At 42.1% G+C, this 25,442-nt stretch overlaps 1 protein-coding gene across 1 annotated transcript in view; it reads left to right on the top strand.

Moving 5' to 3' along the window:
* Positions 1 to 18,507, top strand: part of LOC143282456 (putative amine oxidase [copper-containing]) — a 31,767-nt gene extending 13,260 nt beyond the window's left edge. The window contains exons 5-11 of the mRNA XM_076588098.1: positions 8,204 to 8,453; positions 11,110 to 11,338; positions 13,044 to 13,321; positions 15,165 to 15,380; positions 15,763 to 15,917; positions 16,397 to 16,601; positions 17,242 to 18,507. Of these exons, the coding sequence (XP_076444213.1) occupies positions 8,204 to 8,453; positions 11,110 to 11,338; positions 13,044 to 13,321; positions 15,165 to 15,380; positions 15,763 to 15,917; positions 16,397 to 16,601; positions 17,242 to 17,556 (1,648 nt within the window). The 3' untranslated portion in view covers positions 17,557 to 18,507. The remainder of the gene's footprint in view (positions 1 to 8,203; positions 8,454 to 11,109; positions 11,339 to 13,043; positions 13,322 to 15,164; positions 15,381 to 15,762; positions 15,918 to 16,396; positions 16,602 to 17,241) is intronic.
* Positions 18,508 to 25,442: the final 6,935 nt, after the last annotated feature.

Genomic DNA, 25,442 nt, shown 5'->3' with positions numbered 1-25,442 from the left:
TTCTTTTATGTTCATTCCAGTTAAATCAGTGTCCACTTTAGAATATTTATATGCAGTAAACAAGTCAGTGGTGTAGTTAGTATGACTGTACGTGTTCTGTCTAGATTTGGTGTTTCTTTCCTTTTGATTGTGAACAAGAAACAGGAGGTCATGTCGTCTTTGAAAACAACCTACCTTCTTGTCAGCCAAACCCAATAGAAAGCAGTTTTTAGAATTTTCGGATTTCGGAACACATCTCAGCGAAATCAGTGAGCTTTCGTCCCTTCTATTTGCCACGTGAATTTGGCCAGCTGACTGTCATCCTGGTGTACGTGCCTGGCCCTAACTTCAAAACCGCTGTTGAATGGATAGCAGAAAGTGTGAACAGTGCAATGTTCTGTGCTGTTGATCAGCCAGTTTTTATACTTGGTGATTTTAATTCGTGTGATGTTAATTTAACTCCCTCCTCCCAACCTTGCAACAGTATGTTTCATGTCACACTCGTCTTAACCGTACCATAGACCTTTGTTATGGCAATATTGAAAATGCATATATGTATCTGTGCAGACCACCCGAAGGGCGATCTGATCACAATGTGATACATCTTTTGATAAAATATAAACAAAAGGTTAAGACTGACAAACCGCGATCGTACTGTAAACAACTGTGGACAGCTGATAGTGTTAAAGAACTGCGGGGTTGTTTTGATGTGACAGACTGGGATGTATTCGTTAGTAACTGCACAGACCCCAGTGAGTTGGTTGATGCTGTTACAGAGTATATAAAGTTTTGCGAGGAAAATATCATTAAAACAAAATCAGTATGAGTGTACCCAAACAATAAACCTTGGGTTACAAAGGAATTAAAAATCTATTTGCATCAAATGAAATTGGCTTTTCTGCAAGGTAAACAGGATGTATACAGGGAAAAGGAAAAGGCTTTCACGCGGCAATCAAGGTTAGCTAAGTTACTGTACAAAAACAGAGTTGAAGAGAAGTTTAAATTTGGAAACATTAAGGAAGCACGGGAGGGTCTTAGAACAATGATGGGTCAGAATGGAAGTAGAAGGAATGGTGTTAAAACAGACAATCCAGTTGCTGCCGCCAACGAACCAGTTTTATCGACGTCTTGCGTCAGGGATTTTAGTAACCAGTGTGAAATTTTGTGCCAGTCAATTAAACCAGAGCATTTTGAAGTTACAGAGGATGATGTTGTAAGAATCTTTTCCACGCTGAACTCGCACAAATGCCCAGGCCCAGATGGCTTAAAAAGCCGAGTGTTAAAATCTTGTGCGGGACAGCTTGGGGGGATCTTCACGTGCATCTTCCAGTGCCGTTTGGACTGTCACTTTTTACCTAGATCATGGAAAACATCAACAGTTATCCCCATACCTAAAGCAAAAATCAAAACCCAGTAATTTAAATGATTTTCGCCCCATTGCCTTAACGCCTGTAGTTGCAGAATGTATGGAGAAATTAGCTCTCTTACAAGGCCAGTACAAGTGATCACGCTTCCCTTACACTTCTTAATATGATTTCTCAGCACCTGCAAGATACAAAGGCTTATGTAAGGATTTTATTTAGAAATTTCTAGTGCTTTTAATACTGTTGAACCTTTTGTACTTCTCCAGCGTTTGACAAAAATGAATGTAAATGCAAATGTCATCTTATGGATTCATGATTTTTTTTTAAAGGATAGACCACAGCGTGTGAGTGTTGAAAGCTGCTTGTCGGATGAGATTGTACTCAACATAGGGGCTCCACAGGGGTGCGTCCTGTCTCCCACACTATTTTATGAGATGTCAAACTGTTTTTTTTATCACTTTTTTTTAATTTGCAGACGATACGGCCCTGGTGGGACTTCTGAAAGACGATGACTCCTTAGCTACATACTTTACTCAAATTTCTGTTCTTAATACATGGTGTAGAGACAGCCACTTGGAAATGAATGTTGGTAAAACAAAGGAATTAGTCATAGATGGAAGGAAGTCAGATAAAAGTTTTGCACCCTTGACACTAAACGATGATCATGTGGAAATTGTACCATGTTTCAAATATTTAGATACAATAATTGACAACAAGCTTTCTTTTAATGAACACATAGATATGATAGTAAAGAAATCCCATCAACGTGTATATAGGTTGAGGAAGTTTAGAGGTTTTGATGTTAGTCCAGATATACTACAGAACATCAACAGAATTCTTATCGAAAGCATTTTAATCTTTAACGTTGTTTCTTGGTATGGAAGTATCGGTATGAAAAACAGTGGACGGCTAGCTCGAACTGTGAACATGGCTGGCAAAATTACCAGAACTAAACAACTGTCCTTCGATGATTTGTACCACCAGGCAGTGAGGCGGAAGGTTGCCGAGATTACAAATGACTGCTCTCAGCCCCTGTTTTGAAATGCTTCCCTCTGGTCAGCGATATAAAATGCTGCTTGCAAGGAAAAACATATTTTATATTTTTTTTCGTTCCTACAGCGGTATGTTTTAAACGCCTCTTTGCACTGACTATACTCAACTGTCGTTCAGTGTGATTTATATTTGATTATCTTGTTACCTACAAAATTAAGCTTTTATTTGCATGCCTGTGATCTATATCTAGATTTTGTGTGCCTTAATCCAATAGACGAAGTGATTTATTCATTTAGTATTTTATCATATGAATAATTTACTATTCTACATATGAGCGAAAGGAGCGACTGCAACAACTACAGAGGCATCTCGCTTCTCAGCATTGTAGGCAAAGTGTACGCTCGGGTCCTTCTAATCCGCCTGCAGAAACTGGCCGAACGCGTTTACCCGGAATCACAGTGCGGTTTCCGAGCAGAGAGATCCACGGTAGACATGATCTTCTCCCTTCGCGAAATCCAGGATAAGTGCAGGGAGCAGAGGATGCCCCTGTATGTCGCATTCATTGATCTCACCAAGGCCTTTGACATAGTCAGCAGAGACGGCCTATTCAGGGCTCTTCAAAAGATCGGCTGGCCCCCCAAACTGCACAGCCTGATTGAGTCCTTCCACTCCAACATGAAAGGGACGGTGCAGTTTAATGGTAACCTCTCCAAGCCCTTCAACGTACGCAGCGGTGTCAAACAAGGCTGCGTCCTCGTCCCCACCATATTTGGAATCTTCTTTGCTCTTCTCCTGAGGCATGCGTTCAGCACAGCGCAAGATGGGATCTACCTGCGGACCAGATCAGATGGCAGGCTCTTCAATCTCGCCCGCCTCAGAGCAAGGACAATTCGTCGACCATCATCTCAAGAAACAACCTAGGCAAGACACGTCATCCACAAGCACACCATCATGAGTACAAGCTTGAAGCCATCACATCACTTACTGTCACCGCACCAACAACCTCTCCCTTGACACCAAGATCGACAAGAGGATCGGGAAGGCAGCCACAACACTAGCCCGCCTCACACAGGAGAAAAGGCTCAATATCTTCCATCTGAGAAGCCCAAGGCGCATACTCAGCATCTCCTGGCAAGACAAGGTGACAAACACCGAAGTCCTGACTCGCGCTGGCCTCCCGACCATGTATACCATGCTGAGACAGCGTCGGCTGTTCTGGCTGGGCCACGTTCGCCGCATGGAAGATGGTTGCATCCCAAAAGGCATCCTTTATGGAGAGCTCGCCACGGGGCAGAGAAGCATCGGCCGCCCACAGCTGAGATACAAAGACGTTTGCAAACGTGACATGAAGACGCTTGTGGTCAACACTGAGTGCTGGGAGGACCTTGCAGATGACCGCAACAGCTGGAGAAGCACTCTCAAAAATCAGCTACGGATTGGAGAGGACAAACTGTCAGCTGCTGCATCAGAAAAGCGAGCTCGCAGAAAAGGGACGGCAGACAACAGACCAGCATCAGCTTACACATGTGACCGCTGCGACAGAGACTGTCTCTCTCGCATTGGTCTCTACAGTCACAGGCGACGCTGCTTGGTCCAAGCAGACAGCCCAATTAGACATTAGGTCGGATATACTCTATCCATGGTCAGCCATGACCAAAGGAGGCCTACTACTATATGAAATGGTCTTATTCTGCGGCTTATTTGTTCTTAAACTTGCATTGTGGCCCTGGATGTGTGTGTGTGTGTGTGTGTGTGTGTGTGTGTGTGTGTGTGTGTGCGTGCGTGCGCGTGCGTGCGCGTGCGTGTGTATGTGTGTGTGTGTGTGTGTGTGTGTGTGTGTGTGAGACTGTATGAGTGTGCATTTTTTTAAAGGTTCCTTGTTGTATATGTATTTATAACCAAGTTTAATTTATGATTAAGACTTATTAACTAATGTATTTGTATGTAAAACCTTCGTATATATATATTGTTAACAAGTCTACTGTGATGTTGATGGTGCAACGCCCCTCCGTCCCTCACCCCCAACCATCTCCCGCCATGTTCGTGTGAGTCTTTTTAATTTAGAATGAATGTCTTCACTTTTCAAAGTTAAAATAAGGGTTAATTTTCTTTACGATGGGCCTAAAGGCGAATTTTTGTTCTCTGCATCAGACAATAAAGTGATTGATTGATTGATAAACCGTTAATGATTCAGAAAAAAAACGGCTTTATTCGGGAGACAACCTGTTATTGGTTTGACTGTGAATATTTATTTCATACTATGTTTAAGGCAATTTTGGTATTGGCAGACAAAGTATTTCCAGAGAAAATGGCAGTGTTAAAGTTGACCATGGACACACACACACACACACACACACACACACACACACACACACACATAACTGAACATCGGGTTAAAACATACTCACTTTGTTTACACAAGTGAGTCAATGAGAAAAACAAAGAGCTTATCATGTCTAACGTGAAATAAACAGTTGGAAACATATATTGCTGTGGACTTAAATTTTACTTTTCGTTACATAACATGTGTAGACACTACATTTTAACAAGAGGCAAAGCCTTCAACACTCATTGTGCTTCGCGCTTTATCCATGAAAGGAATCATGAGGAGAAAAAAAAAGTGATTAAAAAAATCGTTTAAAAATGTTTTGTGTCAAATACAATAAAATAAGCTTGGGAGAGAGAAAAAAGAAGAAAAACGAGAGGCAAGGCCTTCAAGACACTTGTGATACACTTTAAAAAAAAATAATCTAATCGTTAAAATGTGTTCTGTATTTGTTATTATAAAGCTTCGGGTTAAAAGAAAAAAAAAAAAAAAAAAAAAAAAAAAAAAAAAAAAAAAAAGGTCCTAACGGCAGATTCAAAATCCGCGTGTTCGGGTGAGAAGAAACTGTCTTACCCATTACACTATTGTGGCTCCTTAACTGACGTTCAAAAATATAATATTTAAACATGCTTTTCTAAAGGGCTCTAAATCGATTGCGGTATTCGCAGTGAGAACGCTGTTTAAATCATATTATTCTGGTGTATCTTGGGCATTCAAAAAATCTTTAATGGCAATTTAAAATTCTTTTTAAGTCCGCGGTAAAGGAGACGTGGCTATCACCGCAATCACTCTGCGACATTTAGCCGTTCTAAATAGATGTACAAGTTTGGTTACACCCAGTTGACACGGTCGATTCAATTTCTCTTTTATGTTCATTCTAGTTTTACAGTTTTAAAGTTGATAGGAAAATTGAGTATGTTGTTAAACTAATGACATGTAGAGCCAAGTACAAGTACTTCTAAACGTCGTATGAAGTGAAAAGGACTTCATTTTGAGAAAAGTCAAGACTGGATATTTTTACGTTTCATCAATTCAAGGGTATCCACTCTCATGGTTTATTATTCTTAAATGTTAATTCCGACTGATTCTGTGGATATTTTTATGGCAGTTTGGGGCATAATCCAGTAAGTGATGAAGCTTTCACAAATCTTTCTCTGAATAAATATTTAACGGTCTCCTTCTCCAGCTTTCCATCACATGTTATCGTGTATTGTCCATTGAATATAGGATTGAAAGGGCAGGTCAACAACTTGAAACAAAATGGCGTCGTTCGCGTTCGCGAAGAATATGAGCACGCGCTTTGAATATGTATAAATATGTGTACGCAATTGATTTTTACCCATGCCCTTCAGGGCTCAGCCAGTAGATCTATAAAGTCCACTCGTCGTATTGATTTTAGTATTTTCCGAAAAAGACCACTTGGGCGAATGAACATAGTGAAAACCCTGTACACTGAGAGTAAAACACACAAACTTTTTATGTATTGAGTATAATTTCAAAATGTAATGTTTAAGATGGGAAAGATCAGTTTAAAGCAAATTAAGTCCCCTAGCATTAATAACAGATTAATTTCCCTTTTTTACTGTCTGCACCAAAGACATGCAAAATAAAATAACTTCCATGCTTTGCAAAAGAAGCTCCTGTTTGAACAAAAAATGATAACAAGAGAGGCAAGGCCTTCAAGACTCACTTGTGATACACTTTTAAAAAAAATCTAATCGCTAAAATGTGTTCTTTATTTGTTATTATAAAGTCCTAACGGCAGATTCAAACCCCGCGTGTTCGGGTGAGAAGAAACTGTCTTACCTATTACACTATCGGGGCTCTTTAGCTGATGTTCAAAAATATAACAAGCTTTTTTAAAGGGCGATAAATCGATTGCGGTATCCGCAGTGAGGACGCTGTTTAAATCATATTATTCTATGCTTAGCAAAAGAAATTCTTGTTTGAACAAAAAATGATAAAAATGACTGCTCTTGTTGGTGTGTCAGAATATCAGATCAAAGTGCCAAGTTCAGAGAATAAAAAATATATAAATATAACAGTAAATTCAGTTTGGGTATAATTCGGCTTCTTTTTTTTAGTTTTTGTGCCCATCCCAGAGGTGCAGTATTGTTCTAAAGAAGATGACTGGAAAGAACTGAATTATTCCTATTTTTATGCCAAATTTGGTGTCAACTGACAAAGTATTTGCAGAGAAAATGGCAATGTTAAAGTTTACCACGGACACACAGACACACACACACACACACACACACACACACACACACACAACCGAACACCAGGTTAAAACATAGACTCACTTTGTTTACACAAGTGAGTCAAAAATGAATGCTCTTGTTGTTGTGACAGAATATCAGATCAAAGTGCCAAGTTCAGAGAATACAAAAAATATAAATATAACAGTAAATTCAGTTTGCATATAATTTGGCTTCTTTTTTATATTTTTTGTGCCCATCCCAGAGGTGCAATATTGTTTTAAACAAGATGACTGGAAAGAACTGAATTCTTCCTATTTTTATGCCAAATTTGGTGTCAACTGACAAAGTATTTGCAGTGAAAATGGCAATGTTAAAGTTTACCACGGACACACACACACACACACACACACATACACACGCAACCGAACACCGGGTTAAAACATACTCACTTTGTTTACACAAGTGAGTCAAAAAAGGCATGTGGGTGGGATCGAAACATGCATGTTCAGTTGTGAAGCAAACTGAAAATCCCCGCTGCTGAGGTGCATCTGACGTCAACTGCCTAAGTTTTTCTTCTTCCTGTGACGAATAAGTGTCGTTGCACTGGACGTTATAGCAGTTTTTAAAGCATGCTTTTTATGTGTTTTAGTATATCTCGATTATTCTTTTATTTCAGCGGTAAAGGAGACGTTGCCATCACTTCAAGCACATCGCAGCCCATCACAATACATGGTAGATCTCTAGATCTGCACGAACCAGTTTACAACGGGCTGAGACAATGATTAATTCAATTTTTCGTTTATGTCCAATCCAGTTAAATGAGTGTCTACTTTAGTGTATTTGTGTGCAGTAAACACGTCGATGGTGTAGTTAGTATTCTTGTATGTGTTCTGTACAAATTTTTATTTCTTTCCTTTTGATAGTAAACAAGAAAAACGAGGTCATGTTCTCTTCTAATCAGACACTTCCAGCAACTCAGCGGAATGCGGGTTTTATAATTTTCGGATTTCGGAATGGATCTCAACGAAATAAACTGTTGATGATCCGGGATTACAGCTTAATTTGGGAGACTTACAAGCTATTACTGGTATGACTGTGAAGATTATTTTTCATACTATGTTTAACCCAAATTTGATATTGGCAGACAAAGTATTTCCAGAGAAAATGGCAATGTTTACCACACACACACACAACCGAACACCAGGTTAAAACACACATTTTATTTACACAAGTGAGTCAAAAATAGATACATAATGAATGAAGTACCCATAATAAAAGAGAAACATGAGGACGGGGAAGAGCTGTGTATCGACACGAACAAAACGGGGTTATCTTTGCAGACTTCACCCTCTGGACTTTGGCTTTCTGATCAACGTGGACGGCAGTAACGCGACTCAGTGGAGCGTGGAACAGGTGTGGTACTCAGGCACGATGTACAGCTCACTGGACGACCTGGCTGACAAGTACGCCAATGACCCCTCCACCAACAAGACCCGTGTGGACTATGTCCACTACAGCCCGGACCTGACGTCCACCCAGAGGCTGAGGGGAACACCTGCACCAGATCCGCCACAGAGACCCCCTCTGCAGGTTACTCAGTTTTATCTTCATTTACCACGAAGACCAAAGTTACCCAAGTCATAGAAATCGTACGTCGTGTTGCAACACACACACACACACACACACACACACACACACACACACATTTATATATATATATATATATATATATATATATATATATATATATATATATACAGATAGTTCACACTCTTTGTGTCATGGGCACTGCTCCTTGCAGAAAGCACTGAGGTAAATACCAAGACCAGTAAAATATAAAAATAACAGTAGGCTCTTCATGTCTTAAAACTTGCATTCTTAAAAAGCAGCAAATTTTCACTGTAAAACAGCTTCTTCATGCATCATCGCTCCTATTACATTTATGGGGTGTGGGGGGAGTTAGAGTGAAGGGGGAGTGGGGTCACCCACCCCCCTTAAATGTAATAGGAGCGATGATGGTGTGCAGGGAGAGGGTGGCAGTGTGTGGAGTGTGAGCTGAATTCCATAATTGTTTTGCATGCAGCGTGTTTTTACCTGCCCAGTTTTACCTGACTTTTTACTCACCGGTTGCTATTTAACCAGCCTGTAAAGCTTTCACTTTTGCACCCTTGCCTGAGGAAGCAGTTTTGCAGCGAAAATTTGCTGCAAGTTAAGACATGAAGAGCCTACTGTTGTTGATATATATATATATATATATATATATATATATATATATATATATATATATTGTCAAGTCTGTTGTGTCTAACTTGCTAAAGTCTCAAACATGGTTTGAACCTAAACTGGCAGGAAAAATGAATACGATGGCGTAGGCACTCACACTGTGTGAGTATCGTTCAGGAATGGTATTTATAATTCCATGTTGTGGTATTAACCTAAACTGGCAGGAACAAATGTCAACCCACAAAGTTCTTCAATCCTACGGTGGCCTCACAACTGGGTCATTTACTTAAGAGGAGCTGCCAAGGTCAGAAGATAGTGAAGAAGACAGTGACAAAATACAAACATAAATGACAATCTTTCTCAACACACCAACACTCTTGCAGTCCAAACGTTACATATTACACTCAAAATACACAATAAAACAATGGGCAATGATAATATATGCTGTCTGTGCAACCACAGAATGAACTATGATTAGTTATATATACTACAAAATGTTATCATTTCAGTCACTTTCCCCTTAGCACTGGCTGACTATTATCTTTTTAATCAATGGGGGTGACAAAACAAAAGCTACTACAACCACGTAACTTTTGGTGGACATCTTCCACCCATATGCAGCACAACCCTTGTCAGTCCTGGGGTATACTCCGCTGCCAGCCTCTAGCTCGAGGCTCCAACCATCACCGGCACATTCACCGCCCCAACCTCTCCAATTAGAAGGGAGAGCAGAAGTCCGACACCAGAGACCGGAACAGAAACAGACCTGCACGGCAGACGTGCACATGCATTAGTGCATCGCCTGTCCTTGTATAGCCATGTGCACCCCCTCAGACAGTGTGCCATTAGCCAAATTGACGGGTAACGTTTCCAATAAATAAATTAATCTTTTTTTCTTTTCCAATAAATAAATTCAATTTATTTTTTCCAAGAAATTTAATAATATTATATGAATAAGATGTATCAAAATTTGGAAACGTGGTTCAAAAGATTAGCTGACTGAAATGGCAGTGTCTGAATACTGCACATTGATGCACAAGAGCTCTGCTCCACTGAGTAAAAGTGGCAAAGGTGACACACGAAAATAAGTATAACTTTTTCTTTATCAATACATGTTAACTAAGTAAATTCGACCAAATATTGGTGAATTATTTACTCCCAAGAAAAGAAGGTTACGAACTTTGTAACTACATCATATTATGATCAACAAAATATTCACATAGCACAAAATTCATATAACACACATGAGCACATTTGTGCGTTTATGTCGCTAAATGGATAGCTCAGGGATGTAATTTCTCGCCATAACGGAATGAAAAGACAATATAAATCCCTAGCAATAACACATACCTCAACAGGTTTCAATGAACAACCCAGAACAAGACAGGCCTGCCACACAATGGCATCGAATGCCCCTGAACACAGAACACCGCTAATTCCTCTCGCACGTGCCCTGCGAGACTGACTTGTCAACTGCATTTTATACCTGCCGTCACGTGATAGCTCTAACCAATCGCAGCTCACAATACTTAAACCTGCTGCCCCGTGGTAGCTCTGACCAATCGCAGCACTTAAGCCTGCCGCCACGTGGCAGCTCTGACCAATCGCAGCTCGCAGCACTTAAACCTGCCGCCACGAGGCACCTCTGACCAATCGCGGCTCGCAGCACTACTACACACGTCAGTTGAGCTGATTTCATGTACTTTTAACCCCCTATGTGTCACTTAACTCTATAAACTGACACTGAGGGGGTTTTGTATTGAGTTTAACTGTGACACCTACCCTAAGCTAGCAAGAATACATGAATACAAAGGCGAAGACAGTGCGCGAGTATCGTTCACGAATGGTATTTATAATGCCAGGTCGTCGCGTTTCCATTGTTGAAATTGGTCTCTTCCCCGTTTGTTTGTTTTTTGGGGGTTTTTTTGTGTTGTTTTTGTTTTTTTGTTTTTTTCCTTCTGGATCGTTTATTCTGTTCCCCTCCTTCATCACTATAAGATTCTCTGTATGACCGTGTTCACAGATGGAACCGGACGGCAAACGCTACAGCATCCATCACCGCCATGTCCGCTACCTGCACTGGGACTTTGACATCCGTCTGTCAGCCTTCACCGGACCTCAGGTGTACGATGTCCGTTTCCAGGGAGACCGCATCGCCTATGAGCTGGGGCTGTCAGAAATTGCTGTCTTCTATGCTGGATTTAATCCCATACAGCGTGTGACCAACTTTGTGGACAGTGGGGCACTGATAGGTGAGTATGGGGCAGTGAAGATAGTGTGAGTCATCGTCGTTATAACAGATAATCACTAACTACAGCAGCAGCACAATTCTGAACACAGAGGCCCAACAACTGAAGCACATTTCTTGTATTTTGTTCCTGGCTTCTGAAATAATGACACGTCAGATTCAGACAAACTCAGGCATTTGTTTTCTGCTGTCAAAGTCAGTGACCTTCCTTCCCAGAAAATCTTCTCCCTCAATTCTGTGAAGAGTCATTGGTGCACCACACAGAAGAACTGTTCAACAGATTCATTCAGGTCTGTCGGATGTGTGTCAAAGCATTGGTCTCTGCAAATGGTTTCCCTGTCCATTTTGCAGTGATGTCAGTCCATCGTTTTTTTCTGTCTCCCCTCCACCTTCCATCCATCAACAGTTCACTAAAGAGTTGTTCTAACAAGACCATCTCGTTACATGGCCACACAAGTGTGGCTTTATGAACTGATGTCAGCAGATATTCATAAGGTCCAATGACCTGCTTGATGGTTGGTGCATTTGTGCTTGAATAAGATATATAAGCAGTAATGGTGTTGTGGCAGGTCATCAACGTGGTCTTTTTGGCACTGATATCCCGACCATAACTTCTCTGATGTTACAGGCTGGTTGAGTTCATGTTCACAACCTGCAAAATGTTTGATGTTGTCTGCGAAGTGAAGGTTCATGATAGCCCTTCCTCCAATTCTATTTGTGTTGACAAGAGCTTTAAACCCATCAGTCATGCTGTGTTCCAGGAACAACCTGGGAGATAGAAGGCAGCCCTGATGAACACCATCCAAAGAATAGAACAACTCATTAATAGCACTCTTTGTGAGTACAAAACTGGTCACACTGGAGTATTGTTGCTGGATCGTGTGTTAGAATTCCCTTTGGTGTTGAAGGTGTTGTTGCTGTTGTTGTTTTACAAAGGGCACACTGTTTAAAAATCTATTTGATGGTACTCCTGCCTTTGCGGAATCCAGCCTGTTCATCAGCAATAATGCCATCTCCTTATGGCTGTACTTTGTACACAATGATTTTGAGCATTATTTTGCTAGCATGACTGATTAAAGTGATTGTGTGGTGGTTCTGGAAGTGTTGATGATTACCTTTGTTGGGGACGATTGTGTGGTGGTTCTGGCAGTGTTGATGATTACCTTTGTTGGGGAGGATTGTGTCGTGGCTCTGGCAGTGTTGATGATTACCTTTGATGTGGAAGAGGATGATACCTAATTTGGATCATGGTGTAGGCCATTCCCCTGTGTGCCAGATTTGGGTTCGTTGCAGATGACAGTTTGGATGTAGATTCCTGTCTCTGCGCCATGTTTCAAAGTGTTGTAGGAATGCTGTTGATGGCTGCAGCCTTGCAACATATAGAAACATCGCTGTTGTTGCAGCCTCCTCCCGGAAAATGTTGTTGTGGTCCGTATGGAGACAGCTGCTAAGAGACAGAAGTGATTAGTGTAATTCATAGCCTGAGGCATGCTTGCATGGTGGGTTTCATGATCATTGGCTGAAATATACCTGTTTCCATTATGCTTGTGAATCTCGTGCAAATTACTGCCTCTGTGTGTTTGTGTGTGTGTGTGTTTATACATGAATATATGCATGTATGCTGTTTGTAATTTTTACATTCTATTTGTCGTAAAAAAAAGCAACACGTTGTAAATGTGCATTGGTTTTTGAATCGCTTCATGTTTCAGGCACGCACTCCAAGTCTCTCATCCCAGGAGTCGACTGCCCAGAGGGCGCCACGTTTCTCAACGTGTCCTTCTTTGGAGAAGGCATGACGGAGCCCACCACACTTGCACGTGCCCAGTGTGTGTTTGAACAGAACACGGGCATTCCTCTCCGCAGACACTTGTCCTACTCACGTGATCAAGGTGCTTTCTTTGGGGGCATGTCAGACTCTGTCCTGGTTGTGCGTTCCATTCTCACCATTGTCAATTATGATTACATTGTCGACTTCGTCTTTCATCAGGTGAGGGGAATGTTTGTGTGTGTGTGTGTGTGTGTGTGTGCGTGTGTTTGTGTGCTTGTGTGTGTGTGTGTGTGTGTGTGTGCATGCGGGCCCGCATGCATGTGCAATGCAAAAAAATACAGATTTTTTTTACATGATTCCATGTTCATGTTAAATGTGTCTCTACATTGCTTTAATTTAATGTAGTCTGTTTTCTATCTGCAACAAGATCTGGCAAACAGGGGAATGGCCCACACCGTGGACACAATCACTGATCATCACCCTCCCCAAAAAGGGCAATCTCCAGCAGTGTCAAAACTACCGCACCATCAGCCTGATTAGTCATCCCAGCAAAGTCATGTTGAAGATCCTGCTTAACAGACTGAAACCACAAGCAGAAAACATCATTGCTGAAGAACAGGCAGGTTTCAGACCAGGAAGGAGCACAACTGAACAAATCTTCAACTTGAGGTTGCTATGTGAGAGGTACCATCAACACCAACAAGACCTCTACCACGTCTTCATTGATTTCAAGATGGCATTTGACAGGGTCTGGCATGCAGCTTTGTGGGCTACCATGAATCTGTACAACATCAACGCCAACCTGATCAGACTGATACAGCACCTCTGTGACAAAGCCACCAGCGCCGTCTACCTCAACAATAGCATCGGGGACTGGTTCAGAACCACAGTCGGAGTGAGACAAGGCTGTCTACTCTCCCCAACACTCTTCAACATCTTCTTAGAAAGAATAATGACCGACGCACTGGAAGAGCATGTAGGAACAGTCAGCATAGGCGGCAGAACAATCACAAACCTACGTTTTGCCGACGACATTGATGGACTGGCTGGAAAAGAAGAAGAACTGGCAAGCCTGGTCAAACATCTAGACAAAGCCTCCACCACATCGTATGGAATGCAAATCAGTGCGGAGAAAACCAAACTGATGACTAACAACACCAACGGCATCAGCATTGACATCAAAGTCAACGACGAAAAGCTTAAAACAGTCCACAGCTTCAAATATCTGGGAGCAATCGTGTCAGATGAAGGATCTAAACCAGAAGTACTCTCGAGAATTGCCCAAACAACAATGGCACTCAACAAGCTGAACACCATCTGGAACAACAAAAACATCGCTCTCAGCTCAAAAATCAGACTGATGCGTTCCCTGGTTATATCAATATTGCTCTACGCCTGCGAGACTTGGACCCTGACTGCAGACATCGAGAGAAGAATCCAAGCTGTCGAGATGAGATGCTTTCGTAGACTACTTGGCATCTCCTACAGAGACCACATCACTAACACGGAAGTGAAGAACAGAATCAAGCAAAGTATTGGACCCTACGAAGACCTTCTGTCCATAGTGAAAAAACGCAAACTTAGGTGGTATGGACACATCTCCCGATCATCTGGTCTTGCCAAAACGTTCCTACAAGGCACCGTACAAGGAGGCAGAAGAAGAGGACGGCAGAAGAAGAGATGGGAAGACAACATCCGGGGGTGGACAGGCTTGACGCTCGGTGACGCCCTGAGGAAATCAGAAAACCGTGAAGAGTGGAGAGGGGTGGTGGCCAGGTCAGCAGCGGTGCCCCAACGGTCTGAACCCAGACTACGGGAGAGGTGAAGGTGAAGGTGAAGTCTGTTTTATCCTAATTTTAAATCCACACAGACTTCAACTACTCTCTGAGAGAGTACAAAGGAGCATAATGAAACTGGTCTTCACACCATCTGGTTTTCTGCAGGATAGTACAGAAATGTGTCCCCACAAATCAGGATGATTTTTCGTTTACAGCGTTCGTGAACTACAGATATGTTTCATTTTCCATCAGGAACAAAGCAGTATATGTTTGTCTGGTTTCAGAGCGGTGCCATAGAGTGCAGGGCCATCTCCACGGGGTACATCACGTCCACCTTCTACCACCCACAGGAGGACCCATACGGATTCCGTCTCAACGACAGGATCATCGGCAACCTCCACCACCACCTGTTTCACTTTAAAGCCGACCTTGACATTGGTGGAACATCCAATCGGTACGAGACACTGGACATCAGTGAGGAACAGGTCCAGCTTAGACAGGTGAGTATCGTAAAGTGAGTCGTCACCGTTCATTAGCGTGGGAAAGTTTGTTTGAAAAGGTCGGCAAGATAAACGTTTTGGTGTCTGAACAAATGGTTGCTTCCCCTACACCTTTTCTCCCCTACACACTCATTAAACAGTTTTGTTTGGTCAGCCTTTTTCGCACGTATTGTTGTAATTCCAAATGTCAATCTTGATTAAAGGCTATCAAAACAATCACTTTGATTTAGTGACGATTTGGAGCTTGGTAACGATATGAAGTGTGTTGGAAAGCACTTGAGTTGCAAAAAGGAGGTAAAGAAAACACATTGCTCGTACCGAAAATTAAGCGTCGTTGGTGAGCAGATGATTTCTTATAGTTGTGAATTCCAAATGGTTGCAGGCTCCTTCGACAACGTACAACCAAATCAGATACCAGCGCCACCTGTACAACACGGAAAACGAGGCGATGTACAAGTACAACTTCGACAATCCCAGATACCACATCGTTCACAATGAGCAGAAGAAGACACAGTATGGAGTTCCTAGAGCCTTCAGGTCAGTGTCTTTGTCTGCATCCAGATAAAGAATTGAATAAAGTACTTAAAATGTTGGACTTGTTGGGTTAAATATCAAGATTAGCATTAACAGCATCCAGCAATGTGTGTAAGTTCTGTCTAGACCTACGGCAGATTTTCGTTGCTGTAAAATTGACATTAAGTTCAACTATCCATCTACAGAAGAAGAGTAGAAGTAAAAATGCATGATAGCATCATGCAAGATCAAGTAGCAGAAAAAGAACAACATAACAAAATGAGGGACAGAAATGCAACAACTGCCTTTTAAGCACCGTTGAATGTTGAAAGCCACGGCCTTATCTTTCTTAATTTTTGGCATCAACTAGTTTTTTCCAATGACCAGTTCAAGTGTTTTTCTGTTCAGATTAATAACAAGAGCTGCTCTATTGAAGGAATATTTTGCTTTGAAAAAACTCTTAATTTGGTGTGTGTGTGTGTGTGTGTGTGTGTGTGTGACAGACTCCACATGGCAGGGATGTCCAAACAACTGCTGACTCCTGGAGAGAACAACGAGAAGACGATTCCCTGGGCACGGCAACAGCTGGCAGTGACGGTACAGAAAGATGATGAACTGGTCAGCAGCTCCCCCTACGCCATGTTCGACAGCTACCAACCTGTCACCGACTTCAGCAACTTCATCAGTGACGAGAGCATCGTGGATAAGGTCAGTGTCACGGTTTTGTGTGGTACCTTCCACGCCTACACAAGGGATTGTGAGGGTATGATTTCCTAGACTGTTAAGTAAAATTGTCATCAATTGGGGACTTGATAGGCACTGTTTTGCGTGTATGTTGAAAATGAATGGACACACCAAAGTGACTAACCAACTGTGCAGGGTGTCGTCTGGAACATGGTTTTCTGGCCACCTAACGAAATGTTTTCCTTTTGGACTGTTGGCATTGGCACCGCTGCAGAGCGGTCTGGGTGTGACAGTGTATGAGTCGATTCAGGACCAGCAGCATGACAGTAATCCCACTGAAACTGCATGGATGATGGAGTCTGCAGAGCCAGAAAGAGAACAGAAATGCAACAGGACCCAGTTATTTCAAGAATGACAAAACACAGAAAGAAAAATGAGTGTAACGATACTGAACAATATGTCACCTGTTGCACAGTCCACACACAAACAGAATGATGCTTGAGTTCTGCAAATCCTTTTTTATGGCCAGTGACAATAAGAGTAATGATGATATTCATAATGATGACGACGATGATGATATAATAACGATAATAATGACAACAACGATATATGTCTTTATTATTCTTATTTGTATTATACTTTTTTCTGTTTTGTTTTTTTCCAGGACCTGGTGTTCTGGGTGACCCTAGGCACCCACCACATCCCCCACACCGAGGACATCCCTGTCACTCCCACTGTTGGCGGCCATCTTTCCTTCTTCCTCCTGCCCTACAACTACTTCCCAGAATGCCCTTCAGTGTCGTCACGTGACAACATCCGGGTGGAGTACGTCACTGCCAACCAGCCGGCGGAGGGACTGAAGGTGGACAGGAGTGGGAACCAGGAGAGTGGGGTGTGTGGAGCGGTCAGCCTGGAACAGCTGGTCAGACAGCGGCCTGATGACTTTCTGCAGACAAACAGAGAATTTAAGCTGTTATAGGAAATGCATTCAGTCATTCTTTCTACGGAACTGTCTGTGGCCTGTCACTTTCTTAATCGTAAGGTACCTCAGCTTGTGTTTCTTCTTTGCTTCCTTAATTTCAGAATTCATGTTCGGAAGCGTTGTTTAGTTTCAGTTCAGTTTCTGTTTTTTTAAGGTGGTGTTACTACATCCATGCAGTTCCATATACGCCACACCATATCTACAAGGCAGATATCTGACCAGCAGCATAACCCAACGTGCTAGTCAGGCCTTGAGTGCATGCATATGTATCTGTGTTCTATGTTGTGAAAAAATGTTCATGTTGTAAGTCTAGACTAGACAAAGGATAAAGAATTTTGGTGGTGGTTGTTTGGGTTAAATATTTTTTCTAATCATCAAGGTGGGTTGACACTCAAACAAGGGACAGTTGGCTGCATGCCAATGACAACTATGTTCAGTATGTGTCCCTCATCTTTTGAGCAGCTTCTGCTTGTCATGATGTCTTCCACAAAGATGGCTGAACAGTAAACCTGTGTCCAGAAATTATCTGGACAGTATGGTCTTGTATTATCCGTGTGCTTTGTTTTGCTTTTTTTCGTACATGTGTTTGTTGCTGTTGTTGCTGTCGTTGCTGCCCTGTTTAGTGTAGGCTTTTTCTTAATTACATGATATTATTAGTGGGTTAATTGACTGTTTTGCCACGATACTCATTGATTCCCATAGTTGGCTTTGTTTTTTCAACAGCCACCAAATAACATTTCCAGGCCATTTGATGCCTATTGTTGAATTCAAAGTGATGTGATTGCTCAGTCATGCATTGGTTTTTAAATTCTTTACATCGTTTTTGCTATCCATCAGCACAATCAACTTTCCAGGGGATTTATATATCATGATGTATCAAAATGTCATTAACTTTGCATTGACCTGTTTGTGTGTCTGTCTTTCTGTCCATGGTAAACTTTAACATTGCCATTTTCTCTAGAAATACTTTGTCTACCAATACCAAAATTGCCTTAACAAAGTATGAAAAAAATCTTCACAGTCATACCAATAGCAGGTCGTAAGTCTCCCAGAATTAAGCCGTTTCTTCCGAATCAAGTGGACACTGAATTAACACACACACACACACACACACACACACACACACACACACACACATACGCACCCCCCCTCGCCCACACACACATAGACGCACCCACTCATACACACACACACACACACACACACACACAGTGTCGGCAATGAAGGGAGGGCCACGAGCTGAGCTCAGGGTCGTCATCAAAAGGACTTGTTGTGGAGCCACATGACCGTTGTGAGCAAGGAGTTCCTCACATAGTTGGTCCTGGCCCTGATACACAGCAGTTACTCAGAAGACTCCCACCTGGACTCGGGAGCGGTCAGCACCTGGTGGAGTGGGTGGCTGACTTCCGTTCGGACCCTGTGCAGCCTGCTGAGAGCAGCGCCCTGGAACGGTGTCCAGAGGCGTCGAGCCTCACCGACGATGGAGGCCTCCCTGCCCACGACCTTTTCCAGCCTCTCTATGTCAGCCTTCTTGGTGATGCACTGGTAGCACAGCTGGTTGGAGTCAGCACGCTCTCGATAGTGGACTGGTAGAAGAGGTGGAGGACCTGGGGGCTGACTTTACATTGCTTCAGCTTCCTGGGGAAGAAAAACCTCAGATTACCTCTATGACAGACACCATCGACGTACGGGGAACAGTCAAACCGGCCGTCATTCAGGATACCCAGGTGCTCAGTGGTCGACCGTCTCCGAAGGCAGCGAAAACACCACATTCGGCGCACGGCGACTTGTTGGGAGAACGCTGCTGGCGCAGGTCGGCGACTTGAGTATTAGAGTTAACAAACTTGTGCTACTCTTCAGAAAATAACACTAAAATTAGTCAGCACTTCACGCCACATATACCGGAAACATCGTTCTCATTGTTGAACCTACTCTCCTGCAGTTAGGAGCGGCTTTTTTCAAACTTAGTTTGAATGATGGCGAGTTCTTCAACTAGTTCAGATCGTAACCAGCAGTCTCACTTTTGACCACGCTGTACGGGACAGCAAACTGAAAGTATAATCAAAAGGCATTTGGCAGAAAATGATGTTGCTGCTGACAGCGACAGTGGAGAAGATTTCGTGCTATATGACAGGGAAGAAACGAGTACCCCTCATTCCCACAGGCTGCTTTGCTGCACCGCCGCTTTTAAGCTGTACTGTGCAGCTGACTTAGCCGGCTGGCAGATGTTAGCAGCTTGAACAAAGCTGGCGATGTAATGGTTAAGGTAGCAATTAGAGGTATACTGGCGGCTTCTGGTCTGACTACTAGATAACAACAGATCATCATGACCAAGCCACCTGCATGCACACTTCAAGGTTGACAGGTTGATCGTAACGGGACTCACGTGATGGGGCAGACGTTGACAACACAACCTGCAGCACAGCACCACAGCGGGATCTCGTAAACCACACACTGCACGTGGTGATGAGCTTTGTGGGTGATTCTAGGTCCCCAGTCAGCAGGTACGAGCTATGGTCATGGTAGCACCACCCCCACCTCACCTCACCCACAAAGACCACCCCACTCCTGTAACAGCCTTGTGCCACAAGCACACCTTCAATCTAGCTCCCCATGTCCACCTGTACCCACCTCTAGTAAAGAACAGCATGTGAAAAGTGTCAATGTCATACCTCCCCATGTCCACCTGTACCCACCTCTAGCAAAGAACAGAACGTGAAAAGTGTCAATGTCATACCTCCCCATGTCCACCTGTACCCACCCCTAGCAAAGGACAGCACGTGAAAAGTGTCAATGTCATACCTTCCCATGTCCACCTGTAACCACCTCTAGCAAAGAACAGAACGTGAAAAGTGTCAGTGTCATACCTCCCCATGTCCACCTGTACCCACCTTTAGCAAAGAACAGCACGTGAAAAGTGTCAATGTCATACCTTCCCATGTCCACCTGTACCCACCTTTAGCAAAGAACAGCACGTGAAAAGTGTCAATGTCATACATACCTTTCCACCTTTAGCAAAGAACAGAACGTGAAAAGTGTCAATGTCATACCTACCCATGTCCACCTGTACCCACCTTTAGCAAAGAACAGCACGTGAAAAGTGTCAATGTCATACATACCTTTCCACCTGCACCTGTACCCACCTCGCAATAAGAACAGCACGTGAAAAAAGTCGGTGTCACACCTTTCTCACTCACACCTGTACCCACCTCGCGATAAGAACAGCACGTGAAAAAAGTCGGTGTCACACCTTTCTCACTCACACCTGTACCCACCTCGCGATAAGAACAGCACGTGAAAAAAGTCGGTGTCACACCTTTCTCACTCACACCTGTACCCACCTCGCGATAAGAACAGCACGTGAAAAAAGTCAGTGTCACACCTTTCTCACTCACACCTGAACCCACATCTGGATTAAAAAAAAAAAAGATAAATAAACAAGAGAGGCAAGGCCTTCAAGACTCACTTGTGACATGCACTTACTACAACAATTGAATCAAAACACACAAAAAATCAATTGCAAAACAAAAGTCATGTGCATCTCCCAACACAGAAAATATAGACCACACAAAGTTGTGTTGGATTTCACATTGGTGGGGTGTTTTTGTTTTGTTTTTTTTTGTTTGTTTGTGGGGGTTTTTTGTGTGTGTTTTTTTCTTTGTTTTTTCACATTTTTTTTCTTTCAAAATTATAGTCACAAAGGAAAAAAAATCATTTCTAACTCACACTTGCCTTTGTTTAAATAAAAGAGAAAATGCACTGAAGTGTGACCAACACACAGACACACACAGACACACACACAAGATAGGTAATAAAGTTAAGTTACATTTTATACATGTATAAATATATAAGATGTAACTGAACTTTTTGTTAAACTATTATGTAAAGCATTATAAGCTTACTCATACAGAAAACAATTAATATTATGTGAAAAAAACTCAATATGGGTATTAACAAAATGCCTGTGTGCTTTATGATTACAATTAGTATTAGAGAAACATTACATTCACTACACATTTTCATCACATTACAGATTTTTGTGATAACCCTGATTCAGTAAAACCCAACACACACACACGCGCGCGCACACACACACACACACACACATATATATATATATATATATATATATATATATATATAATTAATTCATTATCTAGACCATTTTTTAAAACACTCTTTTTCTGATCTAAACTTCAAAGTCATACATACACCTATTTGAATATGCAGCTGCATTACATGCTCACACATGAAAATAAAAATTCTAATGATAAATATAGGTCAGTTACATTTTATACATGTATTTATATAAATACATAAGATGTTTTTTGCTTTTTGTTTAAGTGAAAAATGATTCAACTTCATATAAGAAATAAAGTTCAGTTACATTCCAAACACAAGATGCATGGTTCAACCCCCTGGCATGGATCAGACAGGCCAGGGTCTGTTTCCCAGGAGTCTGAAATCAGTTATGCAAACTGCTATCAGTCATACTATATTATTGTTACAGAACCTCTCATACACACACACACACACACACACACACACACACACACACACACACACACATATGAACACAACAAACAACTCTTTCATGTAAAAAATATCTATGTATCCTCATCTATTAAGATTTTTTTCTTGTAATCTGTGTGTGTGTGTGTGTGTGTGTGATGCACCTCTAATTCAGTAAATACATTCCACATCTGAAACTTTTCTGTGTTCAAAACATGTGTACACAAATACATAATATAATAATAATTATGTGTGTGTGTGTGTCTATATATATATATATATGAACACAACACTTTCATTTATCATATATCTGTTATCCTCATGAATAAAGAATTTTATCTTGTAAACTCTCTCGGTCTCTTTCTCATACACATCTAATTCAGTAAATACATTCCACATTTGAATCTATTTTGTTACAGAACCTCACACACACACACACACACACACACACACACACACACACACATGTGAGCACAACAAACAACTCTTTCGTTTAATAAATATTTATGTATCCTCACGTATAAAGATTTTTTTTCTTGTTCTCTCTCTCTCTCTCTCTCTCTCTCTCTCTCTCTCTCTCTCTCTCTCATGTGTGTGTGTGTGTGTGTGTGTGTGTGTGTGAGCGAGTTTGAAGAAATTCAATATCAAAGTTCACAAGACATGTCGTAGTATTCAGATTTATATTAAATTGTATGATATGAATAATATTGATTCAACCAACACATGTTCTGATCTTGATTATAAAGATGATATCAAGTTGACTGGATCTGTTGTTCAGGATAGCTGTGTGTCGTTTTCGTAGTGCAGGCCCGGGAAAGTCTGCCGCTGATGCAGAAACTGAGCCAGCGGGGAGTTGTCAGACTGGTTAGTTTTGAGGGTGGATGGCTGACTGACTTTATCAGTGGTTGCTGTCTATGCCGTTGTTGTTCTTCTTCTTTCCCTTCTCTACCGCCTTCATGTGTTATCGAACACAGTGTGTAACAAGCATCGTCTGCTACATGCATGACTGACATTAGTCTCGGGGTAAATGACGGGCCCCATTTTGCCATCAAATTTTATAGTTTTAAAGTTGATGTGAAAATTGAGTATTTTGTTAAACTAATAACATGTAGAGCCAAGTACGAGTACTTCTAAACGCCGTATGAAGTGAAAAGGACTTAATTTTGAGAAAAGTCAAGACTGGACATTTTTACGTTTCATCAAGGGTATTAACTCTCATGGCTTATTATTTTAAAGTTTGAATTCTGATTTTGTTGATGTTTTTATGGCAGTTTGGGGCATAATCCAGTGAGTGATGAGGCGTTCACAAATCTGTCTCTGAATAAACATTTAACGGTCTCCTTCTCAAACTTTCCATCACATGTTATCATGTATTGTTGATTGAATATTGGATTGAACGGGCATGTCAACTACTTGAAACAAAATGTCGCCCTTCGATGTTGCGAGCACACACTTTGAATATGTATAAATATGTGTATGCAATTGATTTTTGCCCATGACCTTCAGGGCTTAGCCAATAGATCTATAAAGTCCACTCGTAGTATTGATTTTAGTATTTTCTGAAAAAGACCACTTGGGCAAATAAACATAGTGAAAGCCCTGTACACTGAGCATGAGAGTAAAACACACAAGCTTTTTATGTATTGAGTATAATTTCAAAATGTAATGTTTAAGATGAGTAAGATCAGTTTAAAGCAAATTAACCCCCATAGCATTAATTACAGATTAATTTCCTTTTTTTACTATCTGCACCAAAGACTTGCAAAATCGATGTAACTTCCATGCTCAGCAAAAGAAATTCCTGTTTGAACAAAAATGACAAAAATGACTGCTCTTGTTGTTGTGTCAGAATATCAGATCAAAGTGCCAAGTTTAGAGAATTAAAAAAAATATATATATAACAGTAAATTCAGTTTGCATATAATTTGGCTTCTTTTTTTTTTCTTTTTTTTTCCCCAGCCCAGAGGTGTAGTATTGTTTTAAACAAGATGACTGGAAAGAACTGAATTTTTCCTATTTTTATGCCAAATTTGGTGTCAACTGACAAAGCATTTGCAGAGAAAAAGGTTTATCACGGACACACAAACACACAGACACACACACAGACAACCGATCACCGGGTTAAAACATAGACTCACTCTGATTTTTACTCCTCCCAGTCTCCTTCACGACCTACCTGGGATAGGGGCGACCCATCCCACATTTCTGACACTGTCATGTCATGTCATGAATCAGGATGTTGACAGTGAGGGCAGGCCCACGGACGACTTTATTGACTCACTTGTGTAAACAAAGTGAGTCTATGTTTGAACCCGGTGTTCAGTTGTCTGTGTGTGTGTGTGTATTTCCATATCTTCCATTTTTGTCACTGCCTCATCCTCCTTCCTCTTTTTACCTTGTTAGGACCGCCAAAGTTTCCAAAGCCGCCCCCCACCCCGCTCCGCCCCTCGAACCCCCCCCCCCACTACCCCCCCCCCCCCCCCCCCCCCCCCGCACCCCTCGGCATCTGCCCCCCCACCCGGTTGTCTCGGAACTGGGCCGTGTTGATGGTCTCAGGGCAGCGCCGACTTCCTTCCTTGCCAGCTTCAGGGTCTGTGCGTCTCTCGTTGTGTATGGCTGACACTGCATTGGGTGTCGATGGGTCGGGGTCGCCAGATTCCCGATGTCTTGTGCACGGGGGACTATCGACACGGGGTCCTGAGGACTATCGACACGGGGGACTGTCGACACTGTTGACTATCGACATGGGGTATGTCGACATGGGGGACTGTGGACACGGGGCAAAACTGATGCGGAAGTGAAGCTACTCATAGAAGAAAACAGTGAAGAAGAGGACATCATCATATACACAGATGGCTTAGTCACCAAAGACCAATCCGGTTGGGGATTCACTGCGAAACAAAATGGGAAAAACAATTAGGGAAAAGAATGCTGCATACAAAATCACGACCTCCAGCCTAACGATGGAAGTTGAAACTGTGACACATGCCCTCCAGTGCCTATCGTCTACCCATATGCCCGGAAACCAACATGCCATGATTCTAACCGACTCAATGAAACTCATACAGAAAATTGAAAATGGAATGGGAAGCCCAGAATGGCATAAGGCTATGCGCAACTTTCTGATCAAAAAACTTACATGGTCATACTGCCCGGGACATGCAGGTGTTCAGGGAAATGAGCGAGCTGACAGACTTGCTGGTTACGCAACAACGAGCAGCCTACATCTAGGAAAATCGGAAATCCCCAGAAGAGTCAAAGAATATCAAAAAGAACAGGTACAAAGCCATCACACCATTGATCGTCTCAAAGAAATAAAGGTAGAGAGAGGGAGCGGCCGTAAGTCTAGCATGAAAGGTAGAGCATGATGC

Source organism: Babylonia areolata, chromosome 5 (assembly GCF_041734735.1).
Source record: "Babylonia areolata isolate BAREFJ2019XMU chromosome 5, ASM4173473v1, whole genome shotgun sequence".
Lineage (NCBI taxonomy): Eukaryota > Metazoa > Mollusca > Gastropoda > Neogastropoda > Buccinidae > Babylonia > Babylonia areolata.
The sequence above is the reverse complement of the archived record's forward strand: the minus strand, read 5'-3'. Positions and strand labels throughout refer to the sequence as shown.